Below are 26,125 nucleotides of genomic sequence, written 5' to 3'. Positions count from 1 at the left end.
TTGTCATATTCTGGTCGGTTTGTCAAATGCCCAGGTCTCACGTTGTTGCCCATTCTTATAACACTCTATCCTTTCCCCCTTCGTTCCCTCCTCCTTCAGACACCAGTCCTCCGTTTAGTCCCTGAGCACGGTCATCTTGGGTCCTCTAGACCAGGTGCTTACGTCCCTGTGTTCTGCGGCAGCTTTTACTCCTCCCTCTAGTACCAATCACCACTGCCATTGACGACTAATGTGCCTGTTTGTAAGTCTGTATCATCTCCACAGCACTGCAGGCTTCAGGAGGATGGAATGAGACCTGAGTTTGCTCACTCTGGAATACCCAGGGACCAACACAGTTTCCCCAGGGCTGTATTTGACAGATGCTGAAAGAAAAAGATGGGGGTAGGGGAAGAGAAAGAGAATAAAGGGGAGGAAGGGAAGAAGGAGAGAGAGAAGGAAAAGAGGGAAGAAGGAAAGAAATAAAAGAAAAAGAAGTAAGGAAGGAAGGAGAGAAGGGAAGAGAAAAGAGGGAGACAGAAAAAGAGCAAAAAAAGGGGAGAGACGGAAATGAACAGAAAGACAAAGGGACAGAGAGAGGTGGTGAGGGAAAGGAGGAGGGAAAGGGAAGGAGACAGGAAGTATAAATAAGTTTATTGGGGTGGAGTGGGGAGAGGTACGTAGCTTGTGTGAGGGACAGGGAGCACTCATAGTTCCTCTCCCTATTCTGTCACGGAGTCAGAATCCCAGGCATATTGAAAGCAGGGGGTAAATGCATGGAAAAGGGAAACTGCTGAATTTGCCATGAGGTGAGCTGCAGGATGAACACCATCAGAGTGACCTGTGTCCAGCCTGGGGGATGGGGACCAGCACTGACAGTCTGGTGGGTGTCGGTGGGAAGAGACCACGCACCTCAAAGGCAATGAGGCTGCTTCTTGCTACACACATCCCTTTCCCAGCGGAACTGATTTTTCTTCTTAATAAAGACAATAATAATCTGAAAAGCAACTGTGGCCTTTCGGGTATGTCACTGGGAAAGTGGATGGGTCCCCAGAGTCATATAAACCTGGCGAAGAGTAGTCCCTGTGTTTGGAGTTCTCAGCATGTATCCAACAGGTCAGAACTATAGAGCTAAATTTTCCTTAAAGTCTAATTGGTTCATGTGTGGCCAAGGAAAGCGATGATTGGCAAGGGCTTGAGACAATTTCAGCAGTTCATGAGTACAGAGCAGCAGCTGTCGGGGAAGACAGACCAAGGGAGCTGAGATCGGCTTTCTCTGCCCCTCACTCTAGATTTCAACCATCAACCAGTTAGCTGATCTGTTTACTTTTGGCTGTAAATGCCACAGTATCGTTGAGTAATATCGTCTAATCAGACAATGATGATAATAATGATATTAATAGGAATAATGGCAGCTAACATTTGAATTTTCTTTTTTTTCTTTTTGAGATGGAGTCTTGCTCTGTCACCAGCCTGGAGTGCAGTGGTGCGATCTTGGCTCACTGCAACCTCCGCCTCCCAGGTTCAAGCGATTCTCCTGCCTTAGTCTCCTGAGTAGCTGGGACTACAGGCATGTGCCGCCATGCCCAGCTAATTTTTGTATTTTTAGTAGAGACGGGATTTCACCATGTTGGCCAGGTTGATCTTGATCTCCTGACCTCAGGTGATATGTCTGCCTCAGCCTCCCAAACTGTTGTGTGAGCCACCACGCCCAGCCATGAACAGCATTTTTGAAAAGCCTAGTACATAGTACTTGATTGACCAAAGTGAGTGTTTGTCTTCATTCCCTTCTAATTATGAGATTCCATGCATGTGCCTGCTAGTTGTGGCCTTGAAGGAAATGGATTCAGCATAGCTGGACCATGGGATGATGGATGCAGTGATGCTGGGACAGCCACAGGGGCCATGAAAAGAGGAAAGGGAACCTCATTTAATGGATATTACATATCAGAGGCAGCCACAAAATCTAGGAAGAATGTTCAGACTGTTGGAGAGCATGAGAAAGAACCCCAAAGACCGCTTAATGGATTTAAATTCACAAGATTGCTGGGAACGATTTTTCCTCCCCCCCCCCCCAGGATTAACTCAGTTGACAGGACTCTGCTTAGCTTAGCAAATAACTCTTCGAGAATATAGGAAAAAAAAGATGACTCATGACAGATTTTTGATTTGCAAGTATTTCCTGCATTTACTGTGTGGTAGGCACCAGACACAAAAAGAGTAAGAACCAGTTGCTTTGAATGGAGAGGCTTATAGGTTTGGAGAAATAAAATAAAGAAAAAAGAGAAAAGCAAACCAACACTTAATAGTAATAGCAATGATAATGATAGCTGACACTTGAATGCCCGGCCCTATTTAGTATCTCTCAAGCATCAGCTCATTTAACATACACAGAGACTCTCTGAGGAATAAATGCATTGCTTACTCCCATTACATGAATGAGGAACCTGAGAAGTACTTTGCCCAAGGCAGTAAGTTTTGGACATGGACAGACTCCAGAGCCCAGGCCATTCATCTTAGGAAAATGGACAGATGAGGAGAATGCAGTCTGGGATGCAGAAGAGTGTAATACATGGTATATGAAGTCAAGGGAATCCTAGCGCTGGGACAGGTCATGCCTGGAATCTCAGTGGTTCAAGGTAACAGAATTTTCTCGTTTTCTCCTTTGCTCACATAAACTTCGAATGCAGGGACTGGATAGAGATGAGGGATAGAAGAGAGTGAAGTTATTCAGGGTCTCAGGCTGATGAAGGCTCTGTAATCTTTTCTTTTTCTTGAGATGGAATCTCACTCTGTGTCACCCAGGCTGGAGTGCAGTGGCACGATCTTGGCTCACAGCAACTTCCACCTCCCATGTTCAAATGATTCTCCTGCCTCAGCTTCCTGAGTAGCTGAAATTACAGGCGCGAGCCACCACGCCTGTCTTATTTTTGTATTTTTAGTAGAGAAGAGGTTTCACCATGTTGGTTAGGCTGGTCTTGAACTCCTGACCTCGTGATCCACCCTTCTCGGCCTGCCAAAGTGCTGGGGTTACAGGCATAAGCCACTGCATCTGGCCAAGGCTCTGTAATCTTTAACCTGGGCTTCCCAGCTTGACTTCAACACCTACCAGAAAACTGGAGAGAAAGAAAGAGAGATCATGGAGGATCTCACAGACCCGGGCAGGCCTGGAAGTGATTGGCCCAAATTCAGATGCATGGCCCCTGCTAGGTGCTGGGGCAGGGGGCAGGGCGGATGGTTTAAAAATGCAGTCTCTGGCTGGGCAGCTGCTTACCAGCAGCAATTCTGTCCACAGAAGCAGATTACAAAGCTTCTATAGAAAAGGGAAGGGCTGGAAGTCCTTCAGTATTACTGAAGTAAGGAGAAATAGAGGGCAAGTGGCTAGAGAGAGAGACAGAGAAAGGAAGGCAAGTGCTTGCATAATGAGAGCCATGTCCAGAAGCTAAGGGGACTGAACTTGTCCCCAGAACAATGGGAGCCACCGTGGATTAGCAACTGGAAGTGACAAGAGCAGATTGGGTTGTGTGGAGAACCATTCTGGCTACAAGCGAGGAGTGAAAAGAATAAGGAGAGGAAACTGTGAGCAGGAGGCCTGTCTTGTTGAACAGCTGCAGCATTCACCTGGTGAGAGATGCTGGTGCCAGAAGTAAAACAGCAGTGGATGGAAGAGAGAAGTCATATAAGACACCCTACTGGCCAGGCACGGTGTCTCACGTCTGTAATCCCAGCACTTTGGGAGGCCAAGGTGGGCGAATCACTTGAGTTCAGGAGTTTGAGACCAGCCTGGCCAACACAGAGATACTTCATCTCTACTAAAAATACAAAAATTAGCTGGGTATGGTGGCAGGTGCGTGAACCTGGGAGGTGGAGGTTGCAGTGAGCCGAAGTTGCACCTCCGCACTCCAGCCTGAGCAACACGGTGAGACCCTGATTCAAAAAAAAAAAAAAGGAAAGAAAGAAAAAAGAAAAACACCCTGCTGTCTGGAATTCCTTATATGAAGGCCTACCTCCATTCCACTTCCCAGCCCAGCCCACCTCTACTTCTAACAAAGCCCCCCTCACCTCTCATGAATTCCCATTCCCACTTCCACTTTGCATGAAGACCCTCTACCCTCCACCCTTGTTCAGTTTACCTGCTTCTCATTACATGCCACTTCCTTGGGGAAGCCTTCCCTGATTCCACTCCTCACCTCCTCTAGTGCTGGTCAGATCTCTGTTGTAAATACTCACATCGCCTTGTATCTCCCTTGTGTAGCACTTGGCCAAGTTATCCACGTGACTATTTGATTTATATGCCCTTCAGTGTATAGGGCTTCTCACTGAAAGAAGAGAATCTGTCTTGTTCTCTATTGAATTCCCAGTGCCTGATTCAAAGTCTTGAACAGAGTATTCCCTCACTGCATATGTGCTGAATGACTGAATAAGCAAGTGAATGAAATCACGGGATTTGGAAACTTGCACCATGCTGAAGAAGAACGAACCATGATTCTTGGGTTGCTGGCTTGAGCAACTGGGTAGATGTTGGTGCCTTTTAGGGTCAATGACGGTTTTCTTTTCAACAAAATATACTCCTGTGGGGATACTGTAGTTGGTTTTGTCTTTCCTGCTATGACTGTTGTATGACTGTATTCTCCACGTCCAAATCCTTAACACACTGAAGATCCTTACTCAACCCATGCTCTTGTGGTTTAACGTTAAGATGGTGTTGGTTCCCGGAGGACCATGAGTGCTCAGGCACATAGATGGTGCGGAAAGGCCTCATAATGCCCCTTTTATATCTTCTACCCCTCCCTTCTGTGGTTTATCCTTTTAAATAGTTTGAATGACACTAGAAAAAGCCTCCTCCATCTGAAAGTTAAGCTCTGCTTTCCTTTCCAAGGTCTATGGCCCAGTCCGGGCTGTTGTGATCAGAGAAACTTCTCTCAGCCTGCTTAGTGTTTTCCCCAAATGTCTTAGCTGGATGCCTGTGGAGAAAACATCATTTGGGCCTAGGAGAGATTCAGGGATACTTTTTCCAGCCCTTCCTGTAACTTGCAATTGGGGCCAGAGTAGAGGAAGCTACAGCCATCTTCAGGTTGTCCGAAACTGTCCTCATGGCAGGGAAAGCTAGGACCACATCATGGCAGAGGTGGAGGATATGCCTAGAGGTAAAAGAATCTGAAAACTCATTTGCCTTCATGGAATCCCTTGGCTAAAATAGCCCATCTCTCTGTGTTTCTCTCCAGCTCTTTATCTTGGAATGACTTTAGTTTTACAGAGAAGATGAAAAGACAATCCAGAGATTTCCAAGATACCGTTTGCCCATATTTCCTTAAGGCAACACCTCACATTGCTATGGTAAACATCAAAACTAAAGAAACAACACTGGTACCAAATGGTTAATCAAACTGCAGACTTTATTCTGATTCCACGTTTTTCCATTAATGGCCCTTTTCAGTCCAGAAAACCACGTGTTGCGTGTATCTGTCATGGTTCCTTTGTCTCCTCCCATCTGTGATGGTTCCTCATAGGAAGCTATGGTTTTCATTACTGTGGCAGGTTTGAGGAGTACTGCTCAGGTATTTTATAGAATTTCTCTCAATTTGGGCTTGTACTATGTTTTAATCATGATTAAGTCGGGGTTATGGGTTTGGGGAAAGAAAATTAGAAAGGTAAAATGTCACTCTCATCATCTCGGGGAGTACAACGCATACATGGAAGCAGCACCTTTTTTTGCATCTAATATGTGGCCAGGAGTAATTCAGTAAACATTTACTCAGCCACTGTTAAGTGCCCAGTACTATGAATATAAGAAATCTCTCCCTCCCTTCTGTTCTCTCTCTCCTCCACTGTATCCCCTCTCTCTTTACCATTTATAGACTAGACGTCAGGTATTCTGCTAAGCCCTTTGTTTCACACTTAATCCTTATGTGAGGGAAATGTTCCCGTTTCTGTTTTATAGAAACTAAGTTCTTTGCCTAAAGTTTTTCCCCCCACCCCACCACCTACTGAATGGCAAGAGCTAAAGGCTGGATTCAGGTGTGCCTATCTTCTTCCTATCAAGCAACCCAGCCCTCAGTAAATGGTAACTCTGCCCATGAAATGTTGCTGGGAGGATGAACCATGTATTATTCTGTTCTCACACTATTGTGTGATAAAGAAATACCCAAGACTGGGTAACTTATCAAGAATAAGAGGTTTGGCCGGGTGTGGTGGCTCATACCTGTAATCCCAGCACTTTGGGAGGCTGAGTCAGGTGGATCACCTGAGGTCGGGAGTCTGAGACCAACCTGGCCAACATGGTGAAACCCTGTCTCTACTAAAAATACAAAAACGAGCTGGGCGTGGTGGCGTGCACCTATAATCCCAGCTAATCGGGAGGTTGAGGCATGAGAATCGCTTGAAACCAGGAGGTGGAGGCTGCAGTGAGCTGAGATCGCACCACAGCACTCTGGCCTGGGAGACAGAGCGAGACTCCATCTCAACAACAACAATGATAAACAATAAGAAGTTTAATGGACCCCCAGTTCCATGTGGCTGGGGAGGCCTCACAATCACAGTGGAAGGCAAAGGAAGAGCAAACTCACGTCTTACATGACAGCAGGGAAGAGAGCTTGTGCAGAAAAACTCCCCTTTATAAAACCATCAGATCTTGAGAGACTGATTCAGTATCATAAGAACATAAGAACAGCATGAGAAGGACCAGGCCCCTTGAGTCAATTACCTCCCACTGGGTCCCTCCCACAACATGTGGGAATGCTGGGACCCATAATTCAAGATAAGATTTGGGTGGAGACACAGTCAAACCATATCAAACCATAAGCAAATGAAAGGCTGTAAAGATTCTCCTATAGCTTTTATTAAAGGGCTAAGGTTACCCAGACAAGAGTATGGCTTCCCACGGGAGTGGACATCTGAATTTGGAGAGAAGACCATTTTGGAAAGAAAAAAAAAACAGCATGTGAAAAGGCACAGAGGTTCAGAAGTTCAAATTTTTCTTTACTTTGATGCTATTAGATTACATTAGGCGCACACCATAAGATAAAGTGTTCTGGGAAGAGTGAGAAGGTCATGGGGGCTGGAGAGGAGAGTGCTGATCTTGCCTTATCTTCCCAGAGACAGTTTCTGAAAAGGCACGAATAGAGTTGCATCTCATCTCCCTCGAGGCGCTGGCTGGGGGTGGTGGAGCAGTGATAGCATGAAATGGACTCAGGAAGCCAGGGCACATGCTGCCACTTAGGTTCACTTCATCTTCTCTCTCTCTCTCTCTCTTTTTTTTGAGACAGAGTCTTGCTCTTTCACCAGGCTGGAGTGCAGTGGCACAATCTTGGCTCACGGCAACCTCTGTCTCCATAATTCAAGCAATTCTCCTGCCTCAGCCTCCTGACTAGCTGGGACTACAGGCAAGTGCCACCATGCCAGGCTAATTTTTTGTATTTTAGTAGAGACAAGGTTTCACCGTGGCCAGGATGGTCTTGATATCCTGACCTCATGATCTGCCCGCCTCAGCTTCCCAAAGTGCTGGGATTACAGGTGTGAGCCACCGCGCCCATCCCATTTCATCTTCTCTAACCATCAGCTTCTGTAAAATGGGAATGATGCTTGATCACTGCCTATAGTAATCTCTGCTCAGATATCATGATAAAGTTAAGAGGATTCTGAAAACTACATAGCATCACATGTCAGACAAACCCAAATAACCTCACAGGAACAGTAATGCCACTCTCCAGAGACTGAGCACACCTGGATCACAAGGCTTAGAGTCGTAGCAACTTCAGGGACAGGGTTCATTAAATGGGATTGGCAACAAAACTCCTGAGGTCCCAACATGAGTCTCATTCTGTTACTTATTTTGTTACTTTTCTTTTTTTTTTTTTTTTTTTGAGACGGAGTTTCGCTTTTGTTACCCAGGCAGGAGTGCAATGTGGGATCTTGGCTAACTGCAACCTCCGCCTCCTGGGTTCAGGTAATTCTCCTGCCTCAGCCTCCTGAGTAGCTGGGATTCCAGGCACATGCCACCATGCCCAGCTAATTTTTTGTATTTTTAGTAGAGACGGGGTTTCACCATGTTGACCAGGATGGTCTCGATCTCTTGACCTCATGATCCACCCACCTCGGCCTCCCAATACTTTTCATTTAAAGGTTTGTATGCCAATTTTCAACCAGGTTCTAAAGATCTTACTAACAGCATTACCATTTGGGGCCATCTGGTCATGCTATTGTCAGAGGAAAGCGGTGTCCTCAGAGATATGACAGAGCATGGAGGCAGCGGACAATTCCAAGAGTGTATCCTGCTCTGGATTGAAGAATTTGTCCATGCTACCTTCAAGTTTCTTTAAAACCGTAGCTCAGTGTGGTACTCCTCACATGCTGTCTGCAAATTTCCCATCCCAGCCTTTGATGAAACTCAGACAGAAGTCTTGGTGCCATTAGGGCTACACACTTTGTATAACCCTATTTAGGAAATTTTATCCCAGCTGTGACTAGGTTTAATCCTCTTCATCATCTCATCAACATCAAGTTAGGAAATGTGTACCTGAGCCATCTTTGGGATCTTGAAAACATCTATGCTGAGTACTGGGTGGAGGGTGGACAAATATTTGTTAAATGAAGGACTGAATGATCTGGGCTGGCTCTCTCAGCATTTTGGGCTGTTGAATGGAAAAGGAAGGGGGTTCGGAATCAGCTAAATTGGGGTACGAATCCTAGTTCTGCAATTTGCTACTTTTATGTTCCTCAGGCCTCTGCGGGCTCACTGTAATGAAAAGGGAGGGAGAAAGGCAGCCTGGGGAAAGTGGCAGTTATCTGTTTCCCTTTGCTGTGTAACAAATTAACACAAACTTAGTGGCTCAAAACACAGATTTATTACACTAAAGTTCTAGAGGTCCGAAGTACAAAATGGATTTCACTGGGTAAAATCAAGGTCTTAGCAGGGTTGTGTTCCTTCTGGAAGCTGTAGAGGGGAATCCACCTCCTGTCTCTTCCAGCATCTAGAGGCCACCTGCTTCCTTGGCTCACAGCCTCTTCCTCCATCACAGCCAGCAGTGTAATTTCCCTAAATCTCTCTCTGGTTCTTCTGCTTCCCACTCCCACCTTTAAGGACACTTGTGATGACACTGGGTCATGCTGAATAGTCCAGGATAATCTCCTTATCTCAAGGTCAGTACGTTTCTTTTGCCATGTAAGGTAACATACAGGTGCCAGGGACTCACTGGACGTTCCCCTGCAGGGGAGTGTGATGCTGTGAGCTCTCGGCAGGACTCCTTGGTTTTTGTAAGACAATGCCCAAAACCATCCCAGCTCAGTGGAGTGTTCACATATGTGGTTCTGCACTTGGCCGAAACTGTCTTCTCTAACGGCAACCTTGAACAGCAGTACCACTCCCTATCAAATGTTGGTTGAGAGACACATTCTTCAAAGAGGCCAGCCCTCCTGAGAGATGGGTCCAACTGCGCTTTTCAACTCTGTCTGGAAATTAAACCAGACCACATCCTTCTGGCCCCCAGAATATATGCTTTCACTAAATTTTGCTTTCCTTTGATGCACTTAGATTACATTAGGAGCGCACCATAAGAAAAAACATCCTGGGAAGAGTTGCATTTGCTGCAACAGCTCTGCTGAGGATGTTTATTGCATTTCTGCATATACATTCCTTATGAGAAACCACAGAGAAAGAGTCCTTTGGTCCCCGAAACCAGCGTTAGTTATGGTTACCCCTAGTAACTGCTTTATTTCAATCAAATGAACACTAGTTCACATGGATGGCCATTTTTCCCTATTTTTACTCACTATTAGAAAGCTGAGAGGCGAGATTGTTGTTCATCTTCAGCAAAGCTTTAGGACAGCCTAGCCTGTACTATGTACATTGACTCATTTTCCAACTCCCGTTGTCCACTCTACTCCGTTCCTTCATCTGTTTTATACTTTAGCTAGTATTGCTGGTAGCATCCGTAAGCCCAGAATAAAGCATGGTAAAAACGTTTTTTATTTCCCAAGATTATATTCTGTTTTCTAAGACACATGCCCCGATACATTCTTCTTTGCTCTAAGAACAACAAAAAATAAATAAAAGGATATCACATAGGTGCCAATGCGTAAACATGACTTCTCAGCAGAACTGAGTCCAGCACTGTTGTAAAGACTGAAGCTTATGCTGATAATATGAAAACAAGTCTCTAGTGCTTTGTATGCTGAGCATACTAAGATCATAAATGCCAGCATTCTAAATGGCTTGCTTATTGTTAGCAGATTCACTGGAACTGAAAGCCATTTCTTTTGTAAGGGATGCTTAGCTTTTATTATGTCTTTATTCATGGTCAAAAGACATCAGCAAATTTGCTAAAGTGATTGAAGATATTCTTCTTGAGGCATTCTTAAAGTTTCCTATCTTTGCCCTCATAGTTTTGGATGTGAACTTGTTTTCTTACATAGAAACAATGGAAATGTGCTCTACACTGTGTAGGGTTTTGATAGTTACAGAAAACCAAGTTTTTTAAAAAACCAATGCTATGCCAGCAAAACCCTCAGTGAAATATCTCTGAGCTGCATCTAATCATAAGAGTTTATTTCTGAGTTTATCAAACCACAGAATCAGTGACTCTGAGAACCTCTCAAACCCTATAAGATAGAGTATTAATCTGTATATCCACAGATTCTAGAAGATATTTGCTGTATGTTTAATAAATATCTTGTGAACTAGTGGGTAGGACCTTCCACTCTCAGAAACACCAATATTCCACCCAAACCCCAGAAGACCAATGACAGACATATGGTGCTTGCCATGTAGTGGGCATGCAATATACACTGAATGACTGGCACTGAGACACAGACAAATCATGGGAGAAATTTATGCCATCCCTGAAATCCAGAGCTGAAATTCGATTTCCATCATTTCCCTCCTTGGCACAGACACACCTGGCAGATGACATTGACAAGTGCAACCACTTTCATGAATGTACTTAGGTTTATGTATTATTTCCAGTGTGCCAGTATAATCTCGGCCCACCTTTCCCCCACTCAAGAAAATATAGCAGAATACAAATGAATGAGAATGTCATTAATATGGAAACCATCAAGTCCACTGCAATGTATTGAAAAAACTAAATCACTGGCAAAATGACCATTTTTTGTCATTTCAAATAATAGCAGGAGTAGATGACTTGTGACATATCTTACAATGATTGACACAACTTTTCATCATGATACCAAGACTGTTGAGAATGCTTCTCAACAGGAACCATCTCTGAGAGCCACTGTGTCCTCACAGGCCATTTTGTTGACCTTCCCAAACTCCAGAGAAACCATCTCTCAGGCTTATCCTATCCTCGATTGCAATCATCTATAGGGGCTCTGCTGTCCATATGAACTCTACCAGAACCACAGAGGTTATTCCTACTAAAAGACATAGCTCAAATAAGATCTTAGGAGCATGTCACTCCACTTCCACCATCATAAACTTCAGGAAGAGAAATTAAAACAGCTGACTTACCACGCCACCACCAGCTGAGTGCACAAGCACAGACATCCCTTCCCGGAGGTTGGCAACTTCAAACAGCATCACGTAGGCCGTGACGAAGTTCATGGGGAATGCGGCAGCCTCAGAGAAGCTCATGTCATCTGGGATCTTGTAGACAAACTCCACTGGTGTGCAGACCACCTCTGCCCAGGCATTGTAATTGACAAATGCCATGACACGGTCCCCAATCTGGGCATAGGAAAATACAGAGTTAGTGGAAGCTACCTCATGACAGAGGCTCAAGGAGAGAATAGAATTACTGGGAGCTGGCCAAGTAGTGTGGCTCTTGTCTGTAATCCCAGCACTTTGGGAGGTTAAGGCAGGTGAGTCCCCTGAAGTCATGAGTTGGAGACCAGCCTGGCCAACATGGTAAAATCCTGTCTCTACTAAAAATATAAAAATTCACTGGGCATGGTGGTGCATGCCTGTAGTCCCAGCTACTCAGGAGGCTGAGGCAGGAGAGCTGCTTGAACCCAGGAGGTGGAGGTTGCAGTGAGCTGAGATTGCACGTTACACTCCAGCCTGGGCAACAAAGCAAGACTCCCTTTCCCTGCCTCCCCAGCAAGACAAGCATTATTGGGAGCTATCCATGGTACAAACACATTGATTCTCCTAACTCATACACTTGTGAACGTGTGGCCTCTGTCCAAATTTTTGAGTATCACAATCATTTTTTCATACTTTGATATAGCTAATACATTTCACAAGTCATACAACTGATAAAATATACCATTGATCGCTGTGTATTTCTTGTCCACAGATCTTCAGCCACTACCCTCTCCTCTCCAGAACCAGCTAAGTTGGTTAGTAAGAACCCATTCCTTGAAACCCTGGACACTATTTAGGTGGTAGCAAAAGTCCTGGGAAGTGTCAGTGCATCTAAGGAAGGTAGCAAAACGATGCAGAGCCCTCCTTCATTCTTTTGAAACCACCTTTCACCTGGCAAACTTGTGACCTTCCTTTAGGACTTCTCAAAAATCTAGTCCCCATAGCCAAGCAAGAGGAACTTACAGCATGGCTGGAGGATGGATTTCTCCCCATGAGAGGTTTTTCTATATGTACATTGGATCACTAGAAAATTTATGATTTACTGAACAATCATAATGTACTAGACTATAATCTTCATTTTGTCAGTTATTTAATCCACATGAATGCTTAATAGGGTATCATTTTTATTATAATATGAAGAAACTGAGACTAAGAATGGGTGGGTAGCTTACCTAATGACATACAGAGTAAAGCCTGTCTAATTACAAATATTTTTCCATGACATCACAGTGAGCGCCCGCCATGTTTACATATGAAGCCCCTTCTTGATCTTAGGTTCTAGGCATTGGAAATATAACTGTAAATGAGGTACAGGACATGCTTTCGGATTACTCATATTCCCTGATTTTTTCATATGGAAAGTGTTATGAGTGATAGGGCTTAGAGGCAAATCTACTTGGAAGGGATAATGTTTCAGCAGAGAATGCAGTCATAAGGCAAAAGCACGGAACTATGATCGTGATGTTTCAGATATCGGTCCAAAGATAACAGAGTTGATTTTTTGGGTGTGGGAATGGTGGGTGGGGTCAAGGGATGTCAGAGTAGCCTGGAGGTGAGCTCCCAAAGCCTTGGGGATTTTCCAGGTTGGCCAGTTCTGTGTATTTTGGAATAGAGCTGCTTCAGCCTCAGTGTGTGTCTGGAATGGGATCCAGAGGACTTGACGGTCCATTTGGCTACAGGATGATACAGTATAAAGACAACAGCCTGATCTTGGCACCATTCAGACATGGGTGATGAGGAGTTCAGGTGAATAAGACAGTTGGGGACAGCGTTAACAACAATGTTCTAAGTGAGCCTGGCCACCTCTGTTCCAGGTGACAGGGCAGCTCTGTCAGGGGGTTTGGGTACCTAATTCAGAAAAGACACCTGAATCACAGAATCAAATTGCTCTGCCCCAGTGTGTCTTCTGGGGCTCTCCTAACAGCAACAGGAGCAAGGTAAAGCAGAATGTGCTTGCTCTAAGAGGCAAGTAATTAATCAACATGATGATCTGACAGCTGGGCAAGGAGGACATTCTCACGTCTCACCTCCTCGCGTCTCCTTTCCTTATCCTTGGGAAGCGTGGCATAAACCTAAGCATGTTTTTTCCTCTCTGAATCCTCTCAAGGCTACTGGAGAGGGAGAATTCCTTGCCTAGCCTTACCCATATGTTATCTGTGGCTCAGCCCCCACCTGCCCTCTTCTCTACCCTCCCCAAACCCGTGAATGACCCTAGACTTCTTGGATACCAGAAGAGGTTGGTTCTCCACACTGGTGGTGACAGCAGTCTGTCCAGGAGAGGGGACCATTACGAATAAAACATCAGCCAACAATAAAAAGTGGCAGCAGTAGGTGGGAGTTCAGTGTGAATGAAGGAGAAGGGAAAGCTCAGCCTCTGTCTTCCTTATGGCCATGCTGGAAAAGCAGCAGGAAATACGGGCAAGTGCATGCTCACCCCCTCATGCCTTTGTATCTGCTATTTCTGCAGCTGGCACTTTCTTCCTTTTGGGAAAATATTTGATTTTCCTTTAAAGCTCAGCTCAAAGTTCTTTTCTCCAAAACTTTCCCTGATGACCACCCTTCCCCTACAAAAGCAGGACTGACATCTCTTCTTACTGCTATAGTCTTTGTGATTACTGAGTGCTGCTTGTGTGCTGGCACTGAGTACACAGCAAATTACATTAATGCATTTAATTCTTATGTCAACCCTATGTGGTAGCTTTTATTATTGCTCTCATTTTACAGACTGGAACCTAAAGCTCAGAGCAATTAAATAACTTGCCCAACACCACACAGTTGTAAGTGGTGAAGACAAGATTTCAGGCTGGGTGTGGTTCTTACACCTATAATCTGAGCACTATGGGAGGCTGAGGTGGGCAGATCACTTGAGGTCAGGAGTTTGAGACCAGCCTGGCCAACATGGCAAAACCCCGTCTCTACTAAAAATACCAAAAATTAGCTGGGCGTGGTGGCACTTGCCTGCAATCTCAGCTACTTGGGAGGCTGAGGCAGAAGAATTGCTTGAACCTGGGAGGTGGAGGTTGCAGTGAGCAGAGATTGTGCCACTGCACTCCAGCCTGGGCAACAGAGTGAGACTCCATTTCAAAAATAAAAAAAAAGACAAGATTTCAACGAAAGTCCACTTGATTTCTTACATGATCCTTCATCATTGTGCAGATCCCATTATATTGGCTTATCCTTTTACATGACTAGCTCCCCTGCTAAATGGGGAGCTCTCAGAGGGCAGAGGCTGGGTCTTACTGATTTATGGATTCTCAATGCATGACCCAATGTTTGGTGAATAGTGAGTTGTGGGTTGATGGATGATTACAGGTAACCGAACCTTATCTAACTTCTCCATGGGTGGGAAGTGGGAGAGAATAAGGGAAGAAATTCAATCCTGGAGAAGTTTTCAATAGTCTAATAGGAAACATCTTTAGGTCTAAAGGGGAAAATCAGTGTCCGCAATGGACTACAATGCACTGCTGGGGCAGGGACTGCTGGGGCAGGGAAATTCTGCTGGGGCAGGGGCTGCTAGGAGCTGTTGTTATTGATAATAAATGGCATTTACCAAAACAAAAACTAATATGTTTCTGAATCTGGGCTAAATGCCTTTGTTTACATGACCTTATATAATTCCCACAAGAACTCCATGAAGTTCTTGAATTTCATGACTAATAATGATCTATCACTGTGCCCTTTATATAGATGGGAAAATTGAGGCTAGAAGGTGAAGGAGCCTTTGAAGAGCGGAAGCAGAAGGCTTCCAGTTCAGATCTGTCTGCCTGCAGAGCTCTCCCTTGTTCTAGCCAGTTCGCATTTTCTTGGTGTTAGTAAGACAAGCTGTAACTAAGAGGAGGCCATCCTAACTGACAGCCCATGCTGGTTTGAGGGTTCTTCTCTTATTCTGCAGGAAAAGATAGAACAAGAATGGGAAACTACCCTACAGAGCTGGAGCTTGAGCATGTGAGCATCGATAAACTTTCCTTTTCTTGGCAAGGGTTTGATCTTCAGCTGAATATGTGTTCTCACTGATTTTAGGGGAATTCTAAAGCAGCACTGGTTCATGCACCTGGCAGTAGCCTCCGCCAAGGCCATGGTGAGTTTTCTTAGTGCTAAGACATTTGTAGAGGGAGAGTCACGGAAACACTGGGAGTCACCATGACTAATGCCATCTCCTCCTAATGTTACGTAAAAGTTCAATCTGACCAGGTGTGGGAGCCCACCTTGAAACCATGAAATAAATGGCCTCAGATAGTCTGATTCCAGATACAAATAATTCATTACACCTGAGATAAGTGATCCGAAGGAAACATAAAGTTACGTAAGGGTGCATAACAGGGGAACCTACAAAGTGTGGAAATAGTACTTGAACTTTGCAGAGCTCAGTCTCCTCAGCTCTGAAATGTGCATATTAGTAAAGAGTCCTTATGAAAACTAAATGGCATAACACACACATAAGGCACTTAACGTGGTGCACAGAAAATAAGGAGAGAGCAATCCACGTTAGCTCTTTAAAAGAACAGATTGGTCAGGCGCAGTGGTTCACGCTTGTAATTCTCGCACTTTGGGAAGCCAAGGAGGACGAATCACCTGAGGTTGGGAGTTTGAGACCAGTCTGGCCAACATGGAGAAACCCTGTCTGTACTAAAAAAAAAACAAAATTAGCTGGGCATGGTGGCACATGCCTATAATCCTAGCTACTCTGGAGTAGGAGTATTGCTTGAACCCAGGAGGCAGAGGTTGTGGTGAGCCAAGATCTGTACTCAAGACTGGGCAACAAGACTGAAACTCCATGCCAAAAAAAAAGAAAAGATTAGATTGGTTCCCAACCTGATGGAATTCACAGTTTAGCAATCAGCAGTTTAATACTGACTCATTGTATTTCGGGAAGCAGGAGGCATAGCTGTCTGAAGAAGAAACTGAGGGGAAAGAGAGTCTGTCCCACTGTCAGTGAGTGTCCCAATCACTGGAATGGGTGAAGACCAATAGATGAATGTGAAAAATATCATCTTCAGGCCAGGTGCAGTGGCTCACATCTGTAATCCCAGCACTTCGGGAGGCTGAGGCAGGCAGATTACCTGAGGTCAGGATTTTGAGACTAGCCTGGCCAACATGGTAAAATCTCGTCTCTATTAAAAATACAAAAAATTAGCCAGGCATGGTGGTGCATACCTGTAGTCCCAGCTACTTGGGAGGCTGAGGCAGGAGAATCACTTGAACCTGGGAGGCAGAGGTTGCAATGAGCCAAGATCGTGCCATTGCACTCCAGCCTGGGCCACACAGTGAGATTCCATTTCAAAAGAAAAATAAAGACTATCTTCAATGCAAGGCTTTGGATCAGAAGATAACTATGGTCTAACATTAGCATCCTCTTCATAGAATCTCAAAAACCCAAAGACACAGCCTCAGTACCACAGAGTAGCTGATGGCCTCCAGGGTCAGCAGAGTGTAAGGAACAGAATATTTCAACAGTGGTGCTCATGGCCATCACAGCAGGGCTGGCTGCTCCCACATCTCTCCTTTGACTTTGCTCCATGACTTCCATTTCATTATCAAAATAGTCGGTATATCCAAGGCATAGGTTCAGTTCCAGCCTCAGAGTCCAGAGGCAAGCAGATTGAAAACACATCCAATTCATCTCATTATTTGATTCTGCTAAGAAAAAAAATCAGTCCTGACCAAATGCACCCATTATTATTCCTTTGCTACTGGGCCTCCGGTGACGACTTTTCATCGTTTTTTGCAATCTGTCAAACCAAGAGAGCTGTTTTTACAGTTTAGTTTACAGCGCACTGCTGTAAGGAATTCCATCTCCAACATGACTGAAGATCCGAAGTCAAAATTATAGGGGGACAGTTTTCTCCCATATCACATCCTAACCAGAAACAAGCAGATGACTTATTTATTTGTGCAGCTACAAGTCATTGGAAGGGAGAGGGTTTGAAGGGTGGGCTTGGTAGCAAACAAGCCAGGGCAAATTAGCAAAAGATAAGTCATATTGAAAGGAAAAACACACATAATCAAGCATAGTAAGTTCTCCCTCAAAACCAAGTCCAACAATGTCCCTGTTTCCTGTTATATTCTAAAGTAATTGGTTATTTATTCAATGCTCGGGGTTAACCGAGTGAACTGCATGATCTTTTCTTCGGGAGCCATGTGGAGGATTGAAAAGAAGATAGTATTTCTTATGTGCAGCACTTTCAGGGTGAGATAGTACACCTCTGGTTATGCTGCTTACCTGGGGACAGAAAAATGTAAATTCATATAAAACAAAAGAAAAGGCTCATTTACTGCGTCTTTCTTTTCTTTTTTTTTTTGAGACGGAGTTTCGCTCTTGTTACCCAGGCTGGAGTGCAATGGCGCGATCTCGGCTCACCGCAACCTCTGCCTCCTGGGTTCAGGCAATTCTCCTGCCTCAGCCTCCTGAGTAGCTGGGATTACAGGCATGTGCCACCGTGCCCAGCTAATTTTTTGTAGAGACGGGGTTTTACCATGTTGACCAGGATGGTCTTGATCTCTTGACCTCGTGATCCACCTGCCTCAGCCTCCCAAAGTGCTGGAATTACAGGCGTGAGCCACCGCGCCCGGCCTATGGCCTCTTTCTCAACGTTTATCTGCTGTCTTATCTGGACACCATTGGTGAAAATGCTGACACATGGGATGAGACTTCCAGACATTCTCCATAATGAATTTGGAGGATTTTGATGTTTTCACAGGATATTGAGGCTCAGACACACTCAGATGGAGAAGCAGGCTCAAATTCAATTTCAAGGGCATTTTGGCAGTGCATTTTATAGGATTCTTCTTTAGTTCTCCTGTCCTGCATTTATTATCGCGGTATTTGGGGGATGGGGAGTGGGAGCTGGCTGTGGATTGATGGCTTTGCAAGTAGGGAAATGGGCAAAAAGGTTTATTAAATTACACTGACTACTTTTGTACATTTTCAAAATTCTCCCTAATAAAAATTTTTTAATTTGTAAAAAGATGTATGAAAAGATACAGAACTCAGATCGTGAGACTAGGAAGGATAGAAAAAGCTCTGGTAATGTAAATCGAGGTTCTCCTAGTACCAGCTACCCTTCTGACCTCACGGAAAATGACTGAACCCTCTCAAACCTCATCTGCAAGGGGATAATAACAACCTTTGCCTTGCAGGGTTTTGGTGGAGCTGACAAAACCTAACTTCCCTGTGGTTCTGGTTATAGTGGGTTCGCAGATATTCATTCCTCCCTAGGGGAGCACTTCATTATGAGTATGAGCTCTTGTACCTGATTTGCATTGGTTTTTCTGACTCCAAACTACGGCAGTTTTGTGCAATTGACTTGTGCACAGGTTTTCAGTTTTTATAGACTGGTTTCTACTTGATTTGTGTTATCATAGTAGGAAGAGTCATACATCATTTTACAAATTAAAAAGTGTTTTATTATGGAGAATGTTGAACACATAAAAAGTGTAGTCAGTATAATATAATAAACCCTTTTGCCCGTTTCCCTGCTTCTAAAGCCGTCAATCCACGGCCGATTCTGTTCTACTTATCAGGTTCCTCCACTCTTTTACTTAAATATCTTCTTCATCCAAAGTGCTACTTCCCCAATTCCTGACATAGTTAGGGATTTATAAGTGATCAACTTAAACGTACTATTAAATGAATATTTGAAGGAACCAAATTATAAAATAGGGAGCCTGTTTCCTCCAGACTTCAATGTTTTGTAGTTGTATTTTGAGCTGAAGATGATGAGAAAATAGGAGTTCTGGATATGGGAAGAGGGTATGCTCACTTAGCTAATCCAACGCCAAATACTTCAATAGCTGCATGACATGAATTGAGGGGAAGACGAGATTGGTCCTGCCCACTGCACCAGCATGCTGCCAGGAGCAACCAAGATAGTACGTAAGAAAGGCATGAGACCTTAATGACTATAAACATTGCTAACAGTCCATGTAAGACAATAATACTAATGCACACCCTAGGTTATTTCAAACACTGCTTTCTGCATCATCTTTTATTGTCTCAATGGATTCCAGATGACTATCACTCTTTAAGTAAGAGTCAGAACATTACCTCATATCCTTTCACGCTGTCCCCCAGAGCTTCAACAATCCCAGAACACTCAAATCCTGGCACCAGGGGAGTCTTGGGAGGATTGTCAATATTCCCTTGTCGCACCATCAAGTCAATGAAGTTTAGACCACTGTGAAGAGCAAATATGAAAGGAGAGAAATTCAAAATGAGATCCAAAAGAACGCACTCACCTGGTTTTCTTTTCCTCCCTTTTATTCTCTTCCTTTCCTCCCTCCCATCTTTACTCCTTTCTGTCTTTTTTTTTCCTTTTTGGCAAAATATCCGTAATAGTAATGCCACTTAGCTATATGTCACCAATAAAGCAAAATTCAGTTATCTCTATGCAGATAAGTTACATTTATGGCAATGAAAACAGTACTTGCAGAGTTTACATTGATTTAAGAGATGGCCCCTTTGTCTTCTCTCAGAGCCTGTTTATGCTTACTCTGAAAACACACTGACTAGCCTGGTTGTTAGACATCCTAGTACTTAAGCAAAGGTAGGAAGTTTACCAGGAAGTGGTTATAAACAGACACATGGAAAGCAGCCAGATCCAGTGGCCACCAGCCAGTGCCTGAGAAAGAGAAAAAAGACCTAACTAAAAAGGTCTCCAACCAACCAACCATTGCCCCTCAATCATCACACACACTTAGAGCAGCACTGTGCATAAACAGCTCCCATAATGGTGAATATGAGCCATCAGGAGATTACATTATGTTCCACTGGAGGACAGGAGAGAGTTCCACTGGAGAGAGATCAAAGGAATGGCCCAATAGCTATGAGAATACTGAAGTATTTCAAAAATCTAAGTTATTTCCAGATGAGAGATATTATTAGATGTTTTCAATTAACACATTACTTTTGGAATAAGAAAGTTATTAAAATATATCAAGGTCATGATCATGAAAAACCATATACTTGATTCCAATGATGTTATTAGCAATGCTCCTGGACTCTTTTTATTTTATCAGAACGACTCCTGGGACTTCCATTTAACACCCATTTGCTCATCACATGGGAAAACACATCCCACTGAGCACACATTTTTCCCAACAGATGTGGTTCTAATGTACTTTCTGGGCTGTTTTGTTTGTTTGAGATGGAGTTTTGCTTTTGTTGCCGACAGTGAGACTACATCTAAAAAAAAAAAAGCAGTCAAAGAATGTTTGGAATAATGGATACATTTCTAAATTATATGTGTAGGTTCCCAAAGGTCCTACTTGAATGGTTAGTGGTTATCCAGGTCATTTATTAACTGAAATGTTATCCAGTAATATGGCCAGTTCCTTCAGAGCTTGGGGAGACTGGGGTACAAATCCCAATTCCACCACTTCTACCTATATAACCTGGGAAAAGTTACGTAACTTCACTGTGACTCAGTTTACACATCTGTAAGGTAGGAGTCGTGATAGTACCCACTTCACGGAATTTTCGTTGAAAATTAATGCAAGTAAAGCACTGACATGTGGTGCCAGGTGTGCAGTCAGTATTCGATACATGATAGCCTTGAAATTTGCATCTTCTGTTAAGAAGGCAGAAGTATGTGATATATTTTAGGAAGACACTCATGTAAAAAAGGGTTAAACAGTTTCAGAGCTGATAAGGGAAAGCTCCAGCTATCTCTAAACTTGACTTATATAAAATGGCCTATTTTCGGATGCAACCAAATAAAGAAAGCACCGCTGTGTAACACTGAAGGAAATTACTACATCCCGAATCAAGTACTCCATCTCATTTGATGTATATTTTAGCTCACTGTGTTTTTCTTTGCATGAAAACCAATGATTTACCAGTGCCCTGTTGGAAAAATGCTAGAAGAAATTAGTTTCCATTTCCGCAAACATGACAGCCCCCTGGAGAAGGCCTCATCTTTGACACTTATGCTGCTCAGCTGGGCTGCCTTCATTTGCCAACCCATGTGAACTGGGCCCAGTGATGGCAAACTGAGAGCCAGCTACTTATAATTCCAGTGAGAAGAGGCTAAGACTGACTTTTCCAAAGCCTGTAGCACCCTGTTTCCTCAGTGAGGCATTCAGCGATTCTGTCAGTCATGGGGGATGCCTCCTGTTTTCAGGAAGCAGGTGTATTTTGGAGATGGAGACTAGGATGGGTCAGTATTGATCATCTCCACCCAAAGGGTATGTAAACAGTTGTAAATAGAGTTTCCTCAAGTGTTGGATCCCACCTGTTTCTCCTGAGATGGATATAGCTAGCTTTTACTGAGGGTTTAGTTTGTGTCAGGAACTGTGCTAAGTGCTTTACTTTTGTTATTTAAAACTCATCTACAGGGCGCGGTGTCTCACGCCTGAAATCCCAGCACTTTGGGAGGCTGAGACAGGAGGATCATGAGGTCAGGAGATCAAGATCATCCTGGTTAACATGGCAAAACCCCATCTCCACTAAAACACAATAAATAAATAAAAATAAAATCAGCCAGGTGTGGTGCGCACCTGTAGTCCCAGCTCCTCCAGAGGCTGAGGCAGTGGAATCCCTCGAACTTGTGAGGCAGAGGTTACAGTGAGCCGAGATTGTGCCACTGCACTCCAACCTGGAGACACAGCGAGACTCCATCTCAAAAAAAAGCCTCATCGATACTCCTCCTGTGAGGTATGGAACTATCATACCAATTTTTCAGATCAGAAAACTGAGACCCAGAGAGCTTAAGTAACCTGCTTGCCATCACATCTTTTCAAAGTGTCAAAATCAGGATGTGAATTCAAGCAAAGTCTAGAACCTGACCCCTTAGGCAACACACTTTCCCTCTTTATGGGGAACTTCTCTATGCCCTGCCCTTGCACATACAAGAGCCAAGTTTGTAGCTCTTTATATCTTCCGCCTTGCAGACGGTTGATGGCACCAATGTGGGCCCCATATTGGAGGAGCGACCATTCATAATCTAGATAGGAACCCATTCCTTAAACTGAATAAATGAGCTGGTCCAAGAACTGGGTATTCTCTCTAAAACTATGAATTGGGAAACACACATCAAGAGAATGACTTAGCAACAGAAAGGACGTCAAAAGACAGAAGTTAGTGAGAGAGACCTAGCTGACCTGAGCTTTGCGGAAGCATGCATGCAAAAGCCAATAGATGAAAGAATTAAAAGAAAAAGCATGAAGAGCAACAGAGTCAACCCAACACCCTGCACCAGGGTGAGGCTTTGCAGACTTCCATTGCTGGGTTCCCTAGAATTAGCAGAGGTCCAGTCTCTGGGCCTGGGGAGGTCCAGCTCCATCACACCTCCTTATCTCTGATTTCCATGAGTTCCTGCATTACTTCACACATGTATTCACAGCAGAACCTCTTTGCTTGGGTTACCCGTGTGGTTCTGCCGCATGAAATCCAAAAGATACAAACTCAAATGAATACCATAATCGACCAGTCCCAGTCACCCATTGGGACAGACGTTATTGACGCTGTTTATCTTCAGACAATACAAATAACTTTGTTTGTTTAGAGAGAAGTTACTTACCCAAGGCCACACAGATAGTAAATAGAGAAATCTATGGACTCAAAAACTTGGGTCTAATCCTTTCCTTTTTCCACAACAGAAAAACAAACAAACAGGGGCTTTTCAAGCTATACGTCTGCACAACTGCAGTTTCCACTATTCGCTAGGATAATTTGACTTTTACTTAGAATGTTTGTGGGGGTGGCAATGACTATGCCTGATGACTCAGGCCCACAAAGGGAGTAAAATTTTTATACAGCTTTTAAACATTTGAGATAGTTGCACACACACACACACACACACACACACAAATGGTGTTGGAAAATGCCTGAAATAAAGCTCTGCTAGGTAATCCTATTTTTCTCAAAGATTGGTATGATTTTAATAAATAATACAAGACTTTCTTAGCTTTCCTCCCACGTTAAATTATTAGTCAGAGGCTAGGTTTAAAGAGTATTGTTGGGCCAGGCGCGGTGGCTCACGCCTGTAATCCCAGCACTTTGGGAGGCCGAGGCGGGTGGATCACGCCTCTCTATCAGTCAAGAGATAGAGACCAACCTGGTCAACATGGTGAAACCCCATCTCTACTAAAAATACAAAAAATTAGCTGGTCATGGTGGTGCGTGCCTGTAATCCCAGCTACTCAGAAGGCTGGGGCGGGAGAATTGCCCGAACCCAGGAGGCGGAGGTTGTGGTGAGCCGAGATCGCGCCATTGCACTCCAGCCTGGGTAATAATAGTGAAACTCCGTCTCAAAAAAATAAATAAATAAAATAAAGAGTACTGTTGACACATAGCATCCTGAAGGAATGAAGACAGAGGTTTAAAAAAGAGACCCTGAAAAGCACAGAACATAGAATGAGGGATCTGAAGATATGTGAGGGAAGAAGATACAGGAAAACTGGGGGACGGTTCCTTAAAATAGTAACAGTTTCTTATGTTTGTATAGCACTGAGGTTTACAATGTGCTTTCATACACATCTCATTGAACTTTGTGACCAGTTGAGAAAAGCAAGAAACGAAGTCCTGAGGTCTTCTCCAGCTCCCATACTCTGTTTCTTTGATGGTCCTTTATCCTATGGGCTCTGTTTCAAATATTATCAAAATCAAAGCTTAGATTGAGAGGGTGGCCTTGAGAAAAAGACATTGACTTGCATGCTTAGACTCTGTATAGGAGGTAAAAGCTAGCCTGGGCTTCTATACTTTCTTTTCTGTTATCTAATAAGTGAGGAATATCACCCTGTAACATCTCCTGAGAGACGTTTAGCTGCCTTTATTTTTGTCCTACCAAAGTCAACAAACACTGCTCCCAGGATAATACTGCTACATGTTAGGTATTAAAGGATGGAGTGTTTTAATCTCTTATTTTGTGCAAAAGGAAGGTGAGACTTAGAGAGAATAGAGTACCTTGTCCAAGGTTACAGAGTTGGTACCAGAACTGGGAATCTAAGCTCTTTTTACATGACTGCCAAGCTTGAGCTCTGCATACCAGGCTGGAGTGCAGTCATTATGTCATCTAGAAACCATGGCAGGCTGCTATGTCTTCTTGTCCCCAAAGCCTATCATTTGGAGTTTTTTTTTTGGTTATGCTAACAATATCATATGAAGACACACTTCATTTCTTAAAAGACATTACTCAGTGGATAACAAAAGAATCAGCCCAGCTATAGCTTATTAGTTTTCCGATTTGAGGTGAAAATGAACTCAGAAGGAGTTTAGCAAGGAGGATACAGGGAGGACTGAGATGCTCCCTTGCCTTTTACTCTCTTGGTAAAGGAAGGCAGGGGTTGCTCTTATGAAAAGATCTTAGGCCTCTTGCTCTCCTGTTCCTTCCTCACATTGTCAGTATCCTCAGCAGCAATCACGAAAATCCAAACAGTGTCAGATCATTAAACAAATATGTCTCTTCCGAAGCCTACTTCTCTATTGATGCAGATTATAGGACCCCATCCTATATTTTCGTATTACACTCAATAGAAATCCCAAGTCTTGCTCTGTTATTAGCTCAATTAAGAGACAGATTGCTAAAGAATCTTCAGAAACCCATTGTTTTATTAGATTGGTGCAAAAGTAATTGTGGTTTTTGCCATTACTTTCAATACTTACTGTAGGGATTTTGTTAGCTGTGTAATTTGTTACAACATATATTTATAACTTTATGAAGATAGTACTTTTCCTCAAATCTCAGCACAAGGATTGGCTTTATGAATCTTATAGGGCCAGTACAGTATAAACACTGGTTATGTTTCTTTCTTTGCATTGGCTGTTAGGAAGCTCTGAGCTAAATTTGTCACATTCATTCTCTCTATCATCTTTTCGTTGTCGTTGTTTTTGAGACAGAGTCTAGCTCTGTCACCCAGGCTAGAGTGCAGTGGTGTGAACATGGCTCACTGCAGTTTTGACCTCCTGGGCTCAAGTGATCCTCACACCCTGGCTTCCCAAAGTGATGGAAAGTGCCAGGCCACTGTCCCTGGCCTCTATAGCATCACAATACTCAACTTCATCTTCACCTCTGACTACTTTGGAGTTTCCATTTTTTTAATCCTTACATTCCATTACCAGTATTACTAGTGTTGTGAGTCGTCCTCAAACTTTATTCATCAGAATTTCTAGCAGGGCTGGTTAAAACACAGATTGTTGGGCCCCACCTCTAAGTTCTGGACTCAAGTAGAATTGGGGTGAGGTCTCAATTTTTTCATTTCTAAGTTTCTAAGTTATGCTGATGTTGCTGACCTGAGAACCACATTTAGAGAATCACTGATTTTTTTTTTTATTTTGTAAAGCTAATTCCAGTCTTTTCCCAAATGAGACAGTAAAAATTAAATGGTTAAATAGAAAGCAGATGAAAAGATCTCATTGTCCTCTAGGGCAGTTGAATTTTTTGTCCCAGTCCAGAGGATTACAGTTATCCTTGCTAGATTTGGTGTTTTTAGATAAAGTCCATCACTCTAATTTGTCTGTTTCTTGAATCCTCACTCTTTCATCAAAAAAATTAATTCTCCCTCCTGAATTTGTATCCTCCAAAAATGTGGTTATCATGGCTTCTACATCCAACTTGCTTATAAAAGTATCAGATAGGCTGCCCCATTCCTGGGTTACTAAGGATGTTTGTG

General features: G+C 43.5%; 1 protein-coding gene across 1 annotated transcript in view; it reads right to left on the bottom strand.

Moving 5' to 3' along the window:
* Positions 1-26,125, bottom strand: part of VAT1L (vesicle amine transport 1 like) — a 172,470-nt gene that overhangs the window by 127,900 nt on the left and 18,445 nt on the right. The window contains exons 2-3 of the mRNA XM_002761186.6: positions 19,563-19,692; positions 11,444-11,659 (exon numbers count right to left, since the gene is read on the bottom strand). Of these exons, the coding sequence (XP_002761232.4) occupies positions 11,444-11,659; positions 19,563-19,692 (346 nt within the window). The remainder of the gene's footprint in view (positions 1-11,443; positions 11,660-19,562; positions 19,693-26,125) is intronic.

Source organism: Callithrix jacchus, chromosome 20 (assembly GCF_049354715.1).
Source record: "Callithrix jacchus isolate 240 chromosome 20, calJac240_pri, whole genome shotgun sequence".
Classification (NCBI taxonomy): Eukaryota; Metazoa; Chordata; class Mammalia; order Primates; family Cebidae; genus Callithrix; species Callithrix jacchus.
Note: the sequence above shows the minus strand (reverse complement) of the source record. Positions and strands in the feature narration are given on the sequence as shown.